General features: G+C 41.1%; 1 protein-coding gene across 2 annotated transcripts in view; it reads left to right on the top strand.

Annotated features, from left to right (window-relative positions):
- TDRD3 (tudor domain containing 3) overlaps positions 1 to 19219 on the top strand; it is a 306664-nt gene extending 287445 nt beyond the window's left edge. For both annotated transcript variants that reach the window (XM_048851805.2, XM_048851785.2), the window contains 2 exons: positions 7326 to 7460; positions 18978 to 19219. In XM_048851805.2, the coding sequence (XP_048707762.1) occupies positions 7326 to 7445 (120 nt within the window). In that variant the 3' untranslated portion in view covers positions 7446 to 7460; positions 18978 to 19219. The remainder of the gene's footprint in view (positions 1 to 7325; positions 7461 to 18977) is intronic.
- Positions 19220 to 21341: the final 2122 nt, after the last annotated feature.

The following is a 21341-nucleotide window of genomic DNA, read 5'->3' on the forward strand; positions in this document are numbered from 1 at the left end:
GCTTCCTCTTCTCCGACCCCAATTCTAGAGTGTCTGAAAAGCCATGATCTAGCCCTTTCTTTGTTTCACTTGCCTTAGCATGAATGAGCGCGACCTAAAGGGAGGTACTTCAGAGACAATACTTTGCTTTTCTATAGCATCTTCCATCCATATTCAAAGTTTTTTTTACTAATTAAAGTTAACTGAGCATTGCAACACCCCTTGGAAGTAGGCAAGTATTTTATCCCATTTTGCTAATAGGGAAATTGAGGCACAAAGAGATTTAAGTGACTGGTCAGAAGTCAAAAAGGAGGTTGGTGTCAGAACCAGGAATAGAACCCCAATCTTCTGACTCCTGATCCTCAGACTTAACCACAAGACCAATATAAAGTATCTGTTAACGAACTAAAAAATTTCAAAACATGATTACCTTCACAGAATTGGGAATATAAAGCTATAGCTGTACCTTCACATGATCAACTTCTGTGCAAGTGAAACTAATATTTCAGCTCTGCCTCATGTACTGAGAGCTATCAACCATATTTGTTCTATTGCAGGGGATTATTTGAGGTACTAAACAATTGCCATACCCTTTCAGAGATGAACTATGGAAAAATAGATACAACTTCAAAGAAAGTAAAACCTTTACAGATAACAGAAGGCGAGATATCCAAATCCACAGTTTCCAACCTACAGTCTCTGAAAATTTTTGACTAAGGCACAAAAAAGGTTGTGCTATAATGCTAGCTTTCACTCCTTTTGTGTTTAAGCTTTTAGTCAAGACAGTGTTTTTGTTAACTCAAGTAATTTGTTTATCCTTGAGATTAAATAGGAGCAGGCATTCAAATGATAAAAATAACCACCCTTTTGCCTGCGACTCCATGTTCTTACATTTGTCCTTCAGCTCTGACTACAGTTAATGTGAAAAGTTGTACATTACTAATACGTCATTGCAAAACATTTTGAGATACTTTGTATGCAAGACAGATTAAAATAATCACCCTTCTTTCCCCTTCTTCTTTACATTCTTTTTACTACTTTTCTCATTATTAGTTTGTGAGAAATTGATGTTGGTAATGTTATTTCATTTTATGAAGAATGTTTTAGTATTAGGTGCAATATGCTGAATACTGATTTGAATGAGCTTTTATACCAGAACCCATTTGTTCTTTGCTTTTGGATATAGTGAATCCATAAAATGTAAAAAACAAACAAACAAAAAAAACCACCTATATATCCCTTCTATGTCCATACAGGAAATTCTGTTTTCTTCTCTTGTATAGATTGCCTCTCCCTTCATAGGGCAATCAGATCCATTTGTGCCCTAGGAAACTTAGCTGTGTCCAAGAACCTAGTTTATATAAAGGGGACCTTCATTTGAACAGCTGGACAACTAAAAAAGGAAAAATCTTTGAAAATAATATGCATTTCTAAAATAACCTCCAAATCATTCAGTCTGTTTAGGAAACAGATTGCAGATTAATTCCCTGGATAAATAGAATAGATTTGCCCTTTTAGAAAATAAGAAATGTCTCTCGTTCAATCACATTTGTAATAGAAGACTTTGCTGTGTTTCACTTAACTCTTTATTAACTTCACACTGCATTATAGGAGAGGAATAGCAAGATATGTCAGTTCTAAAGACTTGTGGCTTCTTACTGAACTTTTAAGAAACCAATAAGTCTGCCTCCTTAGTTATAGTATTTGACGGAATTAAAGATGCTTTTTCTTCCTCTTAGTCTTTTTTATCCTAGTTCTCCCTTGTCCTCTTTTTAGTATTGATTTATATTCCTATTCATTATGAGGAAAACAACTAGCAAGAGGGAACCAAAAGTAATTTACTCGCCATGCAGGACTCTGTTTCCCATGTGGCTTTCTTAATACACCCATTCCGCCTCTTGAGCTAACATTTCCCTGTACCCCTTTATTAGATTTTTGCCCTATAAAGTTATGAACTATTCTCTAGTTTGTGTTCAGTGATGTGTAACATAGGATTAAGGGTTGGGATCAACCAATAATGTCCCCTTTTTCAACTTTTCACAATCCCACTATCCTCTTTGTCTGAAAAACTCCTCAGTACAAAAATAACTGTTTTCTTGAACTGAATGTGCTGTGCTTGGGCAGGGGATTCCTCTTTGAGGAATCAAATCAGAAATGAAAGCAACCTGGGTTGGTCATTTTGCCAATCCCCAGAGCAAGATTGTTTTCTACAGTACACTTACTAGTGCTTCATCCAGGCTAGTTTTAATACCTCAAGAAATTGAGCTTCCACCATCTCCTATGAGAGATTATTTAACAGTCATAGATTCATAGATTTCAAGGCCTGAAAGGGATCATTGTGATAATCTAGTATGTGACCTCCTGTATAAGATAGGCCTTAGAACTTCCCCCAAATAATGCCTGGAGCAAATCTTTTAGAAGAACATCCAAGTCCTGATTTAAAAATTGTCAGTGATGGAGAATCCACCACAACCCTTGATAAATTATTCCAATGATTATATTACCTTGATAGTTAAAATATACTAATTTTTAGTCTTAATTTGTCTAGCTTCAACTTCCAGACATTGGATCACGTTATACCTTCCTCTGCTAGATTAAAGAGACCGTTGTTAAATATTTGTTCCCCGTGTAGTTACCTACAGATTGTAATCAAGTCACCTCTTAAACTTCTCTTTGTTAAACTAAATAGATTAAGCTCTTTGAGTCCATCACTGTAAAACTTGTTTTCTAATCCTTTAATGATGCGCATGGCTGTTCTCTAAATCCTTTCCAATTTTATTGTGGATACCAGAACTGGACACACTATTCCTGCAGGGGTCACACTAGTGCCAAATTCAGAGGTAAAATAATCTCTCAACTCCTACTCAAGATTCCCTTATTTATGCATCCCATGATCACATTAGCTCTTTTGGCCACAGCATCACACTGAGAGCTCATGTTCAGCTGATTATCCATGATGACCCCCAAATCTTTTTCAGAGTCACTGCTTCCCAGGATAGAGAGTTCCCCATCCTGCAAGTGTGGCTTTACATTCTTTCTTCCTAAATGTATACATTTAGCTGTATTAAAGCACATATTGTTTGCTTGCACCCAGTTTACCAAGCAATTCAGATCATTCTGAATCAGTGACCGGTCTTCTTCATTATTCACCGTGGTCAGGATTTTTTCCCCTGATAAACCTTAATTTTCCCTTTGTTGTTGCTCATGTCAATTCCATTCTAGGTGTGTGCATGCCCACGTGAAAAGTTGTCAGTTTTTTTTTATCTTAGCAGTATCTGTAGGGTTGGCTGTTATGCCCTCTTGAGTTCCACACTAAAGCGTTGGTATAATAGGCGTTGCTGACCCTATGCCCTCTCAGTTCCTTCTTACCGCTCATGATGGTTGGTCAGAGCACCTTGTCATGCATCGCAAGAGTGTTAACAGTTCTTACAGTCCATTGTTCTGTCTCCTTTGTTATTAGTTGATAGGTACTTAATTAGATCATTAAATTAAGTGTTAAAGTAGTAGCTTAGGAGTTAGAGTGTCAGCTGGGACTTCACCTCAGAGCAGGGCATGCTCCATTCCCCAGGGTTTAAGCCATGTTCATTTAAGCTGATGCCCATTAGTAACCCCCACGAGAGCTGTTTAAAGTGTTTGGGGGAGTCCCACAGAAAGGATAAGTGCAGGATCTGCAAAAACTTTCGCCCTCAAACTCAGAAGGAGCGGGATATTTGCTTGAGGGTCCTTCTCATGGAGGCTGTGCTTCGTCGTACCTTGGCGCCCTCTCGATCGGACTCCATGCCCGGCACCTCGGCATCAGCATGCACTGCCTCACCAGCACCAGAACCCACCCGGCATCATTCCCCCTTCCCGGTGCCCAAGAAGCAGTTGGAGTTCCTGGGCCCTCTGCCATGACAGAAAAACGGAGCTTCAGGCAAAGGACCTGTGTGGGTACTGCTGCAGTGGGATCCCTAGTCCAGCTAGAGACCTGCGTCCGACCCCTCGCCTGTAAAAGGTGAGTCGTCACCAGCCTGCGAGACTGGCATGACTCCTGCGGTGGTGGAGGTAGGGCAATGGCCTGCTCAGTGGCAGTCCTGGCACCCATGGTGTGTACCTATTATGTCGGTCCCGTACTCCCATGGTTTCTCCCAGGCCGCATCAGACAAGTTGCGTCTGGCACAGCGAGCACCTAAGTCAGAGCATGGTACTGAATCCGACACCAGGGCGACATAGCAGGCCCCAACACCCAAGGAGCAGCCCCTCCCCCTGCTGTGCATTCATCTTTGTCGTCTCCGGACAAAGCAGTGGTGAGCCCCTTGCAAACAAGCAGTCCCCTCCCCCCAATGACTTCAAGGAGCACCTTGCTCAAAAGGGTGGCTGCCAACCTTAACTTAGAGGCAGAGGAGCTAGCGGAGAAGTCATGTTGCCCATTCACCCAGGGGTCCTTAAAATTTCCAAGTCCCCCTCTTCCATTCCGCCTACCTCCAAGAAGGTGGAAAAGAAGTACTTTGTCCCCACAAAGGGATTTGAGTACCTGTCACCCACCATCCAGCGGGATCCCTGGTCATTTCCACCATCAATGAAAGGCCCAGGCGAGTGGCATACCAAAAAATAGACGCCAACAGGCTGGACTTGTTTGGCAGGAAAATTTATTCGACAGCCAGCCTGCAATTTGGGGTGTCTAACCATCAGGCCCTGCTAGGCAGGTACAACTTCAACCTGTAGGACTCCATCAGCAAGTTCAAGGAGGACTTTCCCAGAAGACCGTGCCCAGGAGTTCGCCACGTTGGTGGCAAGACATGTCCTCCAGATGGTCTGGGATGTTACGGACTCAGTTGCCAGAATAGTCCCCTTCATGGTGATCATGAGGTGCAGCTCCTGGGTACAATCCTCTGGGCTCCCAGGAGATGCAGACGATTTTTCCGCTTGAGGGAGCAGGGCTCTTTTGGGAGCTGACTGATGCATGGCTCCATGGCCTTAAAGACTCCTGTGCAACCCTTCATTCCTTGGGCCTTGAAACCCCCCAGCCGTTCTAACCACTGCCGCCTTCACCTCCATTGAGGCCCCGGGGTGTCCCCCGGTCCAAATCCTACAGAAAGAAGGTCAGAGACAAAGGATTTAAATGGCGTGACCGTTTGTCTTCCTGTTCCTCCTTCCAACCTTGTTCTTCCACAGGCCAAGGAAGCCAAAAGCAGGTGTTTTGAGGATGTGCACTCGGACGGTGCCCCAGTCACTTCCCAGGATCCACCTCCCTGTTCTTTCCTCAACCACTGCTGCCCTTCCGGTCAGCCTGGTCACGGTTGACCTTGAACAGTTGGACGCTCAACATAATATTTTCAGGCTACACCCTGCAATTTGTGACCAACCCTCCCTCCCACCTCCCTTCCCCGTCCCTCTTCAGGGACCCTTCTCACGAGCAACTCCTGTTCAGGAAGTGGAGAGCCTCCTATGCCTAGGGGCGGTAGAGGGAGGTCTTTCCACACTTGAGGGGAAAAGGATTATGCTCCGTTATTTCCTAATCCCAAAAGCAAAAGGGAGCCTCAGACCCATTCTTGACCTGGGCCACCTCAACAAGTCTCTCAGGTTTTGCGTGGTCTCGCTGGCCTCCATTATTCGCTCCCTGGATCCAGGATACTGGTATGCTGCCCTTGACTTGAATGACACCTATTTCTGTTTTCCAGGGGCACATGCGTTTCCTCCATTTTGTGTTGGGCCACTGCCATTTTCAAATAAGGCGCTGCACTTTGGTCTCTCGTCAGCCCCAAAAGTGTTTACAAAGTGCATAGCACCAGTGGCCACTTACCTGAGGCACCAAGTGGTGCAAATGTATCCATACCTTGATGATTGGCTAATAAAGGGCTGGTCCCGGGATCAGGTGCAGCGGCATCTCGATCTCGTTTGCTCCACCTGTCGTGATCTGGGGCTATTGATAAACGAGAAAAAATACACCATAATGCCTCTACAACACATAGATTTCGTTGGACCGGTCCTCGACTCTACTCAGAAAACCCTCTACCAGAGCCACCTACCATGTCCGTCCACATATTCACCTCCCATTATGCACTTACCCAGCAGGCCAAGGATGATGCTGGCTTCGGTAGAGCAGTACTGCAAGCCGCTAGACTGTGAACTCTGAGCCCCCCTGTGAGGATACTGCTTGTGAGTCACCTAGAATGGAATCGACATGAGCAAGCACACGAAGAAGATAAAATGATTACCTGCCTTTTCGTTTAACTGTTGTTCTTCGACCATTACCCGCCCTCCTACCCCTCTGTCGGAGTTGCCAGCAAGAAGGAACTGAGAGGTCGTAGGGTCAGCAGTGCCTAATATACCAATACATGAGTGTGGCACTCAATAGAGCAAAACAGCTCACCCTATGGATACCGCTAAGGCAAAAATCTCCGACAACTGTGTACATGGGGGCACACGCACCTAGAATGGAATGGACATGAGCAACACATCTTGAAAAACAACAGTCATGAAAATGTAGGTAACTGTTTTTATATCCTCTTGTGCCACTCAAAATAATTCTTCCCCATTCTTAATGTATACACCCTTTAAGTTTTGTAGACAGCTAATATTTTGCACCTCAAAACATTTTAGAGAAGCTATATATTTAGCTCATTTCATCTTCTTTCATAAATCAATCTTTCCAGCCCCCTAATTATTTTTGTTGCTCTTTTGTGAACTCGCTGTAATTTGTCAATATCTCTCTTGTTTTGAGGTGCCCAGGACAGAATGCAATATACTAGATGTGTAATTGCTTCTCTACACCATTACCTGGTGCCTCTAAATATACAGAGGCTATTTTTATTACCACTGCACATTGAAAATTCATATCTAATTTGCTGTTCACTGTTGCTTGTTGGCCTTTTCAGCATTACTCCTTTATGGATATATACCTCTTGTTTCAGATCTGTATTTCTGAACATTTCTCCCCAGATTTCTTCGTTTGCATTTTTCCATGTTGAATTTCTCTTTGTTGCATTCCCCCCATGTTTCTAATCTCTCCAGGGCCAGTTTCTCCAGCTTTCACTGGTTTTGGCAAAAATACCTTGCTTCTTTGATTATGTTGCTTGTATGACTTTTGGTAAATAATTGTACTTTTATACATGTATGTCTCTGCTGCAAGTCCCTTTAACCTTTTCCTGCTGTTTCTGAGATCTAGTTTTGAAACTTTTCAATATTTTACTATTTGATTTCCCAGTTTTGAAAAAAATTGAAAGAATTGAAATAGTCATCCATTATGGCAGTTTCCATGTCATGGTAGTTTCCTGAGTGATTATCTGCATAGAAGCAGCAGTTTCTATTCATATATAATGCATTCATTTACTTTCTACGTTTAAAACAATGCTGTTTACCTGCAGGAGGAGGAGGAAGATGGTTATGAACAAACTCTAGAGTTCCGCAGAGGAGGTGATGGTCAGCCAAGGCGGTCCACACGACCAACTCAACAGTTTTATCAACCCCCAAGGGCTAGAAACTGATAGGAAAAATAAAAGGTAAATATGTACTAGTGACATTTTATTTGTGGATTTCAGTTTCAACAAAGTGCATCCATTGTGGCAAAGGGTATGTACCTCAGTGTTATAATATAACCTGTTCAAAGTTACCATAATTAAAAAGAAAAAGAACTTTGAAGCTTTGTTAATGACAAGGTTGCCTTGAGGTCTCCGGTGTTGAGTTGCCAATGGTGAGCAGGTTGAAAAAGTACCATAAATTATAGTAATTTCTATTATAAAATACTAGGACCAAATTTACAGTGTAAAGTTCCTAGGGGGGAAAATGAGTGTTTCTTATAAAAAGTCTTATTAAAATAAGTAAGCAGTAACACATGACATGGCCTGCTTTATATTGTAATAATGGCATTTTTCAGAAGTATAATGCGGCATAAGCCAAAAATCCACACCTAGAAATGACTGTTATTACAGCTTTATGTATGTACTAGAGTGTTTGTGTCTTTATAAAATACTTGTTTTAACAATTACACTAAATTTAAAAGTTTCATGTTTTCCTTTCAAAATATTATATCAAGTTGATAATAAAACAACCTAATATGTAATCTTTAAAATAAAGATTTACTATTAATTACAAATTGTACTATTTACTATTTTACTATTACTAATTTACTATTAATATATTTTTTTTCAGAATCAACCCTTTGCAGTCAGAAGTAAAAGCTTTTACACAACTAATTTTATACTGTTTTGCTTTGATTTAGTTCTTTTCCCCCTTAACTATAAAGACTTAATATCTTTTTGGTAGTAAATTGTGCATACATAGGGTACAATTCTGTAGACATAACATAGACAGATGAAAAATATATTTGGCGTTTTTGTCCCTGAATGTTTTGATGAGGTATACCTGAATACTGACAGCAGAGTGGGGGCTGTCCAGTTTATTGCACTGAATGCAGCATGTATGTTTGCCTGCCTTGTGGGCAGATGGCATATGTGTGCACAGAGGCAGATTAGGGGTTTGTGGAACCCTGGGCCAGAGCAAGTGGGGGGCCCTCCCCAACCCTTCCAACCTGAAGTCCTCCTCTCTCCCCGGCTCTCCTGCCAGGGAAATGGGGTTGGGGCACGGGGACTTGTCCCACCCTGTCCCCGCTCCTGCCAGTTCTGCCCTGGAGCACTGGTGCGACGCGGGGCCTTCCCCTGCTCCCCAGCAGGAGCCCCAGGCTGGCAGAGCGGGGCAAGTCACTGCACCCCGATCCTGCTCCCCAGCAGGAGCGCCCGGTGGGAAGAGTGGGTTTGGGGCACAGAGGTACCCTAATTGGCCCAGGCTCCTGGCGCGGATCCCATTGGCCCAGTGGCTGATCCACCACTGTATGTGCATTTGGTGCAAGGAGCTCATGGCCGTCAGAAACTGAGTGCAGACTCTTGAGACTAGAGTGACTGAACTGGAGGAGATAAGAGAGACAGAGGTACATAGAGACAATGTTCTGGGACACAGTAGAGCAGTCCCACGCCCAGTTTGCCAGCCTCTGTGCTGTTGAGAAGGTGAAAATCTTGGGGAAGGAGAACATCAAGCTGGAGCAGAGGGAAACAATCTCATAGTTGCAGGTTTCAGAGTGGTAGCCGTGTTAGTCTGTACTTCCAGATGATGTCATGGTATTCTCTTACACTGACAGTGCCCCCCTAGGAGGGAATCTCAGTTATTAGGAAAAGGCAGATAATAGTAATGGGGATTCAGTGATTAGAAATACAGATAATTGTGTTTGTGATGACTGGGAGAATTGCATGGTGAATTGCCTGATGAGTGCAAACATTGCTGACCTCTCAAAATATCTAGATAGACTTATGCACAGTATTGAGGAGGAGCTTATGGTTGTGGCACATCTAAGTACCAGTGACTTAGAGAGAGGTAGAAGAGAGGTCCTGGAGGCCAAATTTAGGCTTCTAAGAAAGATTAAAATCCAGGACCTCCAAGGTAGTATTCTCTGAAATGCTTCCAGCTCCACACACGTGGCCAATTAGACAGGCAGAACTTCAGAGTCTCCATGAGTGGATGAGATAATGGTGTTCGGAGAAGGGATTTAGGTTTATTACGAGCCAGGGAACAATTTGGGAAAGGAGGAATCTATACAGGAAGTATGGGCTCCACCTAAATCAAAATGGAGCTTGACCACTGGCATGCAAAATTAAAAAGGCCATAGAGGAGTTTGTATACTAAGGGCAGGGAGAAAGCTGACAGGTGTGGAGGACCACATAGTTCAAACAGACACGTCCCTTAGGGGAGGATTTATTAATGGGGATACTCTATATCTTATTAAAGAGGAGAGGATAGAAGTTGATAAAGTACATGTAGGAATTGAAGAGAAACAGATAAACAAAAGAGAGTCCCATTCAATTACATCACATGAAGGCAGACAGCTAAATATTGACAAATTTCACAAGTGCTTGAATACAAATGCAAGAAGTCTAAGATGGGTGAACTTGAGTGCCTGGTATTGAATTAGGGCATTGATATAATGGGCATCTCAGAAACTTGGCGGAATCATGGTAATAAATTGGACACAGTAATACCAGAGTACAAAATATATAGGAATACCAGCGTAGATCACGCTGGAGGGGAAGTGACGCCATATGATCCAACTTAGCTGTTACTACTCAAGAAAGAGACCTTGGAGTCCTTGTAGATAGTTCTCTGAAAACATCCACTCAATGTGTAGCAGCAGCCAAAAAAGCTAACAGTATGTTAGGAACCATTAGGAAAGGATAGATAATAAGACAGAAAATACCATAATGTCACTATCTAAGTACATCGTACGTCCCCACCTTGTATACTGTGTCCAGTTTGGTCGTCCCATCTCAGAAAAGATGTATTAGAATTTGAAAAAGTACTGAGAAAGGCTACAAAAATAATTAGGGGTATGGAACAGCTTCCCTATGAGGAGAAATTAAAAAGACTGGGACTGTTCATCTGAGAAAAGCAACAACTGAGGGGGCATATGACATGAATGGTATAGAGAAAGTGAATAAGGAAGTGTTATTTACCCCCTCACGTAACACATGACCTAGAGGTCACCCAGTGAAATTAGTAGGCAGCCAGTTTAAAACTAACATAAGGAAATACTTCTTTACACAAGATACAGTCAATCTGTGGAATTCGTTGCCAGGGGACTGCTCCTGTTTTTTCCTATTCAGATGCCTATTCCTTCTGTTCCATGTCCAGTTACCCAAAGTCTCCTCTCAGATACATAGGTGAAATTCCTACTGAAATCAGTGTTGTCTTCCTTTGTCCAAGACTCCCGCACTTCAGCCCTTTTATGAGCAATGTACACAGCCAAGTAATTTCCCTTTTTTATTGACTCACTGAGCCCAGCAAAAAGAGTCTACAGATCTTGCATTAGAGTCTAGGCCCCAGTGAGCCTATCATGAAATGGTCAGGTGAAAAGATACCTGACTTCAGCACAAAAAATAGCACATAAAAATCTTCACTGTGGTCTGAATCTGTAGTGAAGATTATCTTTGCAGCTATAGTTATTAATTTATTAATAATTTATTATTTTAAAATTGAGATGATTCATCCTCAGAAAATGTAACTGGCATCTATGCTAACAAATGTAAAAGGCAAACCATATAATCTCTAGACCCCCAAAAAGCATGATGTTACTAAATTAAAACAAAAATGCAGTGGCTATTAACAGCTGAGTTATCAAGCATGCCCCGCTTGTTAGCCTTTTTCTTTCGTGTGAATCTAATGAATCCTTCAATCTTTAACTGTTGATCAAAGGTCGGTAATGAGTGAAGTGATGTCTTAAGTCGCATCATATTTGGTGAGCATAAACCAGTGAATCTTTTTCAGTTGCCTCTTGTTTTCTTATATGTTTGTTTTTATTAAGCAGTACTTACATTTGTGGTTGGCTTCTGCTGTCCTCTTCCTCCTTCACATGGCTCGGAGTATATTTCTCTAAATTCCTTTGCAAGGTCTATCTGCTAGAGTATGTTTTCACGGAGTTAGTTTTGCGGAGTTAGTCTAGACTATAACGAGGGCCCTACCAAATTCATAGCCAAGAAAAACACATCACGGACCATGAAATCTGGTCTCCCCCTGTCAAATCTGGTCTTTTGTGTGTTTTTACCCTATACGATACAGATTTCATAGGGGAGACCAGCGTTTCTCAAGTTGTGGGTCCTGACCCAAAAAGGAGTTGCAGGGGGGTCACAAGGCTATTTTAGGGGGGTTGCAGTATTGCCCCCTTTACTTCTGCACTGCCTGCAGAGCTGGGCAGCCAGAGAGCAGTGGCTGCTGACTGAGGGCCCAGCTCTGCAGGCAGCAGTGCAGAAGTAAGGGTGGCCATACTATATTATGCCATCCTTACTTCTGCACTGTTGGTGGCTGTGGCTCTGCCTTCAGAGCTGGGTTCCTGGACAGCGTCCACGGCTTTCCAGCTGCCCAGCTCTGAAGGCAGCACTGCTGCAGAAGCATTTGCAGAAGTAAGGGTAGCAGTAACACAACCCCTCCTATAATAATCTTGCTCCCCCACCCCCACACAACTCCTTTTTGGGTCAGGACCCCTACAATTACAACACTGTGAAATTTCAGATTTAAATAGCTGAAATCATGAAATTTATGATTTTTAAAATCCTATGACTGTGAAATTGAACTGTGAATTTGGTAGGGCCCTACCTATAACTTGGGTGTTGACCCAAGTCCTCTTCTGTCCACACAGAAAAACCTCTAACCCAGTTTTGACAGTGCTTTAAGACAGATTAGCTGGCATGGCTTTAGCTTGGGCTTCACTTCAGCCTGGCAATCTGCCTACTTTACAGTGAGAATGCAGGATAATCAAACCTGAGCGCGGTTAGTCCTCCAATCAAATCCCACAATTCCATCTGGGCTCTTCTTGTCTAACCACTCCCTTCTTCTGCACTGCATTTTAACCCCATGTTTGCCTGCTCCATTTCTGCTGCATTTCCACACCATTTGAACAGATATGCCATCCAAGAAATCTTTCCTCCATGCTGCCAATTGGTCAGAAGCTGACACCAGGCTTCTGGTAAAGCTGTGTGTGTGATATCAGTAGGACCCATAATTCAGGCAATGTACCCATAATCAAGAGTTCTGCGATGATAACTCTGAGAAGCTGGCAGCAGAGGTAATTGAGCAGGTGGAATCTCAGTGCAGGGACTAGGTCTCCCATATCAAATTGTGCATGAGTTTATAGAGTGGCACAATTGAATGCGCTGCATGGGATATCCTGCTAGAAATCCAGCCCAGGGCACAGGCTGATACAGCACCATTGTGGACACAGCCATGTGGGTCTGGCATGGGTAGGGTTTTGCAGTGGGGATGTTCCACCCATACTCTGCAATGAACACAACTAGTGTTTCTGAGGCAAAAGGACAAATACTTTCCTTTTCTGATCATATGCTAAAATATCCTGCTTTCTTGGGGATTATTCATTTAGTTTTGGCAATTGGGCATACAAAATTTATTCCTGACTTGTATCAAAGTAATAATTGAGCTAATTATGGACACCCTGTTTAGTTTTCTGTAGAGATTCAATTTTTAAAACCCAATACATTTACTGAGAAATTTGCCGAGAGAAGGTGAGTGAGTCACCGACACCAGAAATTTCACAGATAATTAAAAATACAAACAAACCTTTATGTATTTCCAAATCTTGTGGGGTATATACAAATGTGGATTCTAAAGTAACTGTATCTGCTGAGGAAAAAAAAAGACTTGCGTGTCATGGTGAACTTAATAAACAGCCCTTTCAAAGTTCAGTGGCTGTCAATAAAGCTCACAAAATAGCAAATTATAATGAAAATATTGTATTTTCATTATATGAATTGATGGTACAAGCTGTCTTGGAATACCATGTTCAGCTGTGGTCACTCTTATTGCATAAGAGATATAGAAAGAGTAATAGAAGTCCACAGATGGATGATGATAATGGTTAGACTTTCCATGCCTCTTCCATAAGAGAATGATTGAAACGTTTTGGGATTGTTTAATTTAGTGAGATGGAAAAGAAGGGATTTAAGAGAGAGTTATATTTGGTTGCTCCTTCTTACCCTTCCTCATATTGCAAGAACAAAAGGATATTTAATTAAAAGGAAAGTCAACAAATTTTGATCTACTAAAAAGAACTCTTTACTGTGAGATAAATTGAGGCCAAGAGTGAAATCCTGGAGTTTCCCGTTGACTTCAGTGGGGTTAAGATCTAATCCCTATAGTTAAATAGGATTCAAAAAAGGATTAGGCGTGTTTATGGATAATGGGAACATCCTCAGTTGCATAATAGGTGAAAATATAGGATGGGAGGCGGTAGTAACCCTCATATTTCACAACATAAGCAAACCACTAACTGATGGGAGTTCGGAAGAAACTTTCTCAATGAGTAGATTATTCTGTAATTGTTTACTACAGGGCTCCTCACACCTTCCTTTGAAGCATCAAGTACAGACCAACGACAGAGACAGGATACAGGATTAGCTGGACCTGCTGGTCTGATCCTGGGTGGCAAATACAATTTTTCTAACAGTTAGAGACTAACAAAGTTATTTGAGCATAAGCTTTCGTGATGCTCAAATAAATTTATTAGTCTCTAAGGTGCCACAAGTACTCCTTTTCTTTTTGTGAATACAGACTAACTCTCTAAATTAAGAAAAGGAGTACTTGTGGCACCTTAGAGACTAATAAATTTATTTGAGCATCACGAAAGCTTATGCTCAAATAACTTTGTTAGTCTCTAAGGTGCCACAAGTACTCCTTTTCTTTTTGTGAATACAGACTAACACGGCTGCTACTCTGAAACCTCTCTAAATTAAGTGGCTATATTTAGGTGGAAAAATATCTGCACAACAAAACAAACTTAAACACGCTCTATCTGTAGTTAGTAATTAAATTCTGCAGAGAAAATTGATGTATAATTTATTTTAAAAGAAAATAGAGGATTTAAAAAAAAAAAAACAGGTGTCTCATGAAGTTGAATACAGTTCCTTAGCATGTTTTATGATCTTTTAAGAGACAGTCCAAATAATATGTTTTAAAATATCACTATACTTCTTCCTCACAATTTAAAACATTATTCCTTAGCTGAAGAAATTAGATATTCCCTGTCCTCCAATTCTGCACAGAAGCTGCTTATTTCAAAACTTGCTCAAAAAGATACATCCAATAGCTATTTCTTACCCAAAACTTGGGGTTATTGGCCAAATGTAATAAATGGCCAATGGCAGCTTAGACTGTTACACCTTGGCTGATGTTATCAGTCCCAGTGCAGTTCAGTCTTAACGTACTTGTATTTATGCAGTTCAAATATAAAATGTAGTGGGGTTATGCATATCCAATATTCATTGTCATTACAACTCACTATGAAACTATATCATTTGCACATTGACTAATATGAATCTTCAGTTGGACTAGATCAAAAAATTAAATGAGTTGCTTTCCTTGCCTATTATAATGTAAAATCTCAGTAACTATGACTAAATATAAACTATTTAAAAATGTGAAAATTACACATTTGTGTTTGTGGATTTGTGTGCATATTTTATATTAATAAAAATGTTTAATTCTGATGATGATCAACTTTTATTTTTATTATTAACTTTAAGATTGTATTTGGAAAACTTCCAATACCAAACATAGGAAATAATTACAAAGAGAAAATCTTTATTATACTTCATGTTAAAAGTTTATTCCATTTTTACACCAAAAGAAAGCATTAATATTTTAAGGCAAAATTATATTTACAGCTTTTTGTTCTCTAAGTAAATTCTGTAATTAGGAAAAGAAGTGAAGTGATAGCAAGGTAACAGGAGAAGCAACAGGATTATATGTAAAAAGAAAAGGAGTACTTGTGGCACCTTAGAGACTAACCAATTTGAGCATAAGCTTTCGTGAGCTACAGCTCACATGCATCCGATGAAGTGAGCTGTAGCTCACGAAAGCTTATGCTCAGATAAATTGGTTAGTCTCTAAGGTGCCACAAGTACTCCTTTTCTTTTTGCAAGTACAGACTAACACGGCTGTTTCTCTGAAACCTAGGATTATATGTGTATCTGAGCTTAATGAAGGTTCCCATTTAGGCTAGATAATGTAACGGTTCCAAGTAAAACAGTCTTTTGACTTTATTCCTTCTGGAATTTGTAATACAAGTTATTTCCCTCCCACACCGCGTCAGTGTTTGCTGTTGAATCTTTAGAAAAGAGGCATGACTGTTTACTTTTCCAGAAATGGGTTAGACTTTTAACCATCTCAGTAGTAAGCATTTGTGCTTAATTTTAAAACTGTGTGTTTCACTAATCCGTTTGGATACTGAAGTATATCTCAAAGTTCTCTTTATTTTACTGAGCTTACTAGGTTTGCTTTGTGGAGTTTGTGATGAGTCCAACAGAATCTATAGAGGAAATTGGTCTGTCTGAGGTGTAGGCAGGTGAAGAAAAGGTCAGCTTTACATTGCAGTGGATGGGTTTTCAAATATAGCTAAGACATCCATCAGACAGGCCCTCTTAGTATCTTTTTCAGGTAGATCACTGTGCTGCTCTCTGTTCATTACATTTTGGGTGAGATTTGCAGGATTTAGAATTAATCTCACTGTCTTGACATTGAAATCAGTGGAACAGAGCTAGACCAATGCTGAAAATTCATCCTAAATGTTTTCCTTTGCACTTCCCCATGTCAGAATTTGTTTGTATTTTTTGTTTTAAACCAACTTTGGGAGGAAGGAGTAGCATTATAATCTATTCCTTCCCAATTTTAAATATAGGGTAATAAAGTCAAAATGGACCCTTCCCCTTTATCTTCTTTAGCTCACAAGAGCTTTCAGGGCTGTAGGAACGAGATCTTAGGTAATTGGGGAAAGGCTCCAAATGCTGACCCCTTCCTCATATCTATTTCTGAGAACTTTTGAGAGGGTGTCATTTCCTCTTTAAAGAGTAATTTGGTACTGTTCAGGCAGGAAGTGAAGTCATTCCTATGCCATTAGTTAAAGACCTAGAAGATGCAAGAAACTTGGTGATGGGCAGTCAAGGTATAACTTGCCAGCTTGGTTCATAGTTGCATTATATCCTGAAGGTTTTATATCTCTTATTCATTTTTGTCCTATCTAATGCAACTGATAATCTTCCCTGCACAGAGACATAAGCATGAATGGCATTAAAAATTGCTGAAATCTATGCAGTTTGAACAGATGGTGGGTACATTTTTCAAAACTGCCTGAGTCCCATTTTCAAAAGAGACTTAGGTTCCACTGACAGGTTTCAGAGTAGCAGCCGTGTTAGTCTGTGTCCGCAAAAAGAAAAGAAGTAATTGTGGCACCTGAGAGACTAACAAATGTATTTGACCATAAGCTTTCATGAGCTACAGCTCACTTTATCAGATGCATACAGTGGAAAATACAGTGGGGAGATTTTATACACACAGAGAACATGAAATAGTGGGTGTTACCATACAGACTGTAACAAGAGTGATCAGGAAAGGTGAGCTATTACCAGCAGGAGAGCGGGGTGGAGGTGGGGGGACCTTTTGTTGTGATAATCGAGGTGGGCCATTTCCAGCAGTTGACAAGAACGGGGGGAGGGGGGGAGGGAGGGAGGGAGAATAAACAAGGGGAAATAGTTTTACTTTGTGTAATGACCCGTCCACTCCCAGTCTTTATTCAAGCCTAAGTTAATTGTATCCAGTTTGCAAATTAATTCCAATTCAGCAGTCTCTCGTTGGAGTCTGTTTTTGAAGTTTTTTTGTTGAAGAATTGCCACTTTTAGGTCTGTAATCGAGTGACCAAAGAGATTGAAATCTTCTCCGACTGGTTTTTGAATGTTATAATTCTTGTCGTCTGATTTGTGTCCATTTATTCTTTTACGTAGAGACTGTCCAGTTTGGCCAATGTACATGGCAGAGGGGCATTGCTGGCACATGATGGCATATATCACATTGGTAGATGCACAGGTGAACGAGCCTTCCACTGACTTAGCCTCATAACTTCATAAGTGCCTTAGTCCCTTAGTCCCTTAGTTACCTAGATTTGTAAATCCCTTAGGTGGTTTGGAAAAATTTACCCACAAATTATTTTATGATCTTGATTATTCCAAGCAATTGTTATGGCCCCACAAAAATTTGAAAAATTTTCATTCAGCTTTCACTGAGAAGACACAGTAACAGAATGATTCTTTCAAGAAGAAATATTACAAGTAGGGGAGGCAGGAAGCTCAGGCTTTGGGTTGCCAGGCATCCGGTTTTCAACCGGAACACCAGGTCGAAAAGGGAACCTGGCAGCTCCAGTCAGCACTGCTGAAGGGGCATTAAAAGTCCGGTGAGCAGCGCAGTGGGACAAAGGCAAGCTCCCTGCCTGCCCTGGCTCTGCACGGCTCCTGGAAGTGGCCAGTATGTCCGGCTCCTAGGCACAGGGGCAGCCACGGGGCCTCTGCACACTGCCCCACCCCAAGTGCCAGCTCTGCAGCTCCCATTGGCCAGGAACTGCAGCCAATGGGAGCTGTGGGAGCGGCACCTGTGAGCATGGGCAGTGCGCAGAGCCCCCAGCCCCTCCACCTAGGATCTGGACATTCCAGTCCCTTTCGGGAGCCACCTGAAGTAAGCACCACCCGACAGGAGCTGCACCCTAAAGCCCTTATCCCCGGCCCCACCCCAGAGTCCACACCCCCAGCCAGAGCCCTCACCCTGCACCGCACCCCAAATCCCTGCCCCAACCTGATGAAAGTGAGTGAGGGTGGAGGAGAGTGAGTGACGGAAGGAGGGGGAATGGAGTGAGTGGGGGCTGGGCCTCAGGGATGGGGGCGGGGCAAGGGTGTTTGGTTTTGTGCAGTTAGAAAGTTGGCAACCTAACTCAGACTGGGCACACCCAAACTAGAAAGGATACTTTACTGCTATCTAGGAAAAGGGCAAGGGAGATTCTAGTTCAAACATTTATTGAAGAATCAATAAAAGACCCACTGGAACTGTCCCTTCAACGCCAGTAGTAATTAGATCACATAAGATATAATTTCAACAGTGCTACTTGTTGAGTAATGTACTACTCCAAGCAAGTAAAGGTATCAGAATCTGGCTCCTAACTTAAATTAAAATACTGTCTCGCCCACCTTTGCTAGAGATAATATCGCTGTAATGTAGGGGGAGGAGGATAACTAAAAGAGAAAAAATCTCTGCTTTTGTGGATTGTGGGTCTTGGAGAGGGGCTGAGGAGATCCTAAAAGCCTTGGTCATTTATTTATTTTTTAGACTTCCCTTTGCTCCGTCACAATTACTCTAAACCTCTTTGTCAAAGTCCCTTGAAGTTCTCACCAAAGAAAAAAAATGTCATTTTCATAGACTGTCATTGCTTAGAAGTGTATGTGTGGGGCAGGGGAGGGTTGTTTTGTTTTTTTGGTAATATAGTATTAGTCATGTCTATTGCATTGAAGTATAACCTTCCAGTTTACTCTTCTAAAGGCTTATTTCTCTTAAGTACAATAGAATAGATACGTACTCTTTTGGATGAAAAATAGAAATTGTACAGAAAATAGAGAGCTTTGTAGCTTATGTATCTTATTTTTTTCATTTAGCAAAGTTCTTGGGGGGGAAAAAGTCATCGACAACCCCCCAGTGATCGAGACTTCTCGAAGAACTTCTGGTTTTTCCTGAGGAACAGAATACAAGAAAGACGGCTGGTGTGATCAGGAGGAATCCAGAGCTGATCAGCACACAAGACTTTTTTTAACGTTCTTAGTTGTATGAAGCAAAATACTTTTTACATATGAAAAAAGCAAATTGTTACTGCTGCCATCAATAAACCCACGGTGCACTATTCTGTTCTTTGCCTTATATTTTACTCATCCTTTGGTATTACTTAAACTTCAGTATTATGCTTTTTATTCATTTGGAGTGGACTACGCATCCATTCCTGCTTCCATTAAAGAAAATAGCAAATCTCCTACTATATTAAATGGAAGCAAAATTGGGCCCTTAATATTATTTTATTTTTCTAGAATAACCATTCTAAAACTTGTTAGAACATCTCCAGTAATTACTGTAGAGTGGAATCATGGACTGACTCCCACACAACTTCATATGGTTCTTTTCCAAAATTACCTGAGGCCAAAGTTATGACTCTGCATGTTATGCTATTCACAAAATGTGCTTAAAAGGCTAATGAAGGATAATTGGTCAGTATTTCAACAGTAATATCCTAAATAATTTTAGCTAAATATTTCCTTTTAAAAAATTGATTGTACTTTGCTGTGGAAACAGATATTGTCTGAACATGGCACAGTAAAGTATGGTTTTGCATCAAGGTACTTTTAACTGGGCTTACAGCACCAAAGACAGACTCAAAGGCACAGGAGAACATAGATTACACTTGAACTGTTGAATATTAAATTCTCACTTTTTCTTATAGTTTCACATTTTGCTTTTATTGCTTCCGTTACTGTTGGAAATGTTTTAATTAATCTTCTTTGAAGCTTGAAAAAGGGGCCCCAGGTGGGGAAGGCTACATTTCATTTTAATCCTTATTGCAGAATGGGTAAAATTTTATCCCTGTGCGGAGAGGCACTACAAGACCTGTGCACCACCCACGTCCCATGTAAGCCTTATATTGATGGCTGAAATGGGACTGAAATGGTGTATAAGGGAAAAAATAAGTTAAAAATTATTTAGACAAGGTAGATGTGTTCAAGTCACCAGGGCCTGATGAAATACATCCTAGGATACTGAAGGAGCTGATTGAGGAGATATATGAGCCATTAGCGATTATCTTCTAAAAGTCATAGGAGATGGGAGAGATTCCAGAGGCCTGGAGAAGGGGAAATATATTGCCAATCTGTAAAAAGGGAAATAAGGACAACCCGGGGAATTCCAAACCAGTCAGCTTAACTTCTGTATCCGGAAAGATAATGGAACAAATCATTAAGCCATCAATTTGAAAACACCTAGAAGATATTAAGGTGATAAGTAACAGCATGGATTTATCAAGAACAAATTGCGTCAAGCCAACCTGATAGCTTTCTTTGACAGGGTAACAAGCCTTGTGGATAAGTGGGAAGCAGTAAATGTGGTATATCCTGACTTTAGTGAGGCTTTTGATACTGTCTCGCATGACCTTCTCATAAACAAACTAGGGAAAAACAACCTAGATGGAGTTACTACAGGGTGGGTGTATAACTGGTTGGAAAACTGTTCCCAGAGCATAATCATCAGTGGTTCACAGTCAAGCTGGAAGGGCATGTCAACTGGGGTCCCACAGAGATCAGTTCTGGGTCCGAGACTGTTCTATATCTTCATCAGTGATTTAGATAATGGCATACAGAGTACACTTATAAAGTTTGCAGATGATATGAAGCTGGGAAAGGTTGCAAGTGCTTTGGAGGATAAGATTAAAATTCAAAATGATCTGGACAAACTGGAGAAACAGTCTGAAGTAAATAGGATGCCATTCAATAAGGACAAAAAGCAAAGTACTCCATTTAGGAAGGAACAATCAGTTGCACAGATAGAAAATGGGAAATGACTGCCTAGGAAGGAGTACCGCGGAAAGGGATCTGGGGGTCATAGTGGATCATGAGCTAAATATAAGTCAACAGTGTAACATCGTTGCAAAAAAAAGCAAACATCATTCTGGGATGTATTAGCAGGAGTGTTGTAAGCAAGACACAATAAGTAAAAATTTCACTCTATTCCATGCTGATTAGGCCTCAACTGATTGTGTCCAGTTCTGGGTGCCACATTTCAGGAAAGATGTGGACAAATTGGAGAAAATCCAGAGAAGAGCAACAAAAATGATTAAAGGTCTAGAAAACATGACCTATGAGGGAAGATTTCTTTAGTCTGGAGAAGAGAAGACTGAGAGGGGACCTGATAACAGTTTTCAAGTACACAAAATGTTATTACAAGGAGGAGGGAGAAAAAGTGTTGTTGTTAACCTCTGAGGA

The sequence above is a fragment of the Caretta caretta genome, chromosome 1 (genome assembly GCF_965140235.1).
Source record: "Caretta caretta isolate rCarCar2 chromosome 1, rCarCar1.hap1, whole genome shotgun sequence".
NCBI classification, from domain to species: Eukaryota; Metazoa; Chordata; order Testudines; family Cheloniidae; genus Caretta; species Caretta caretta.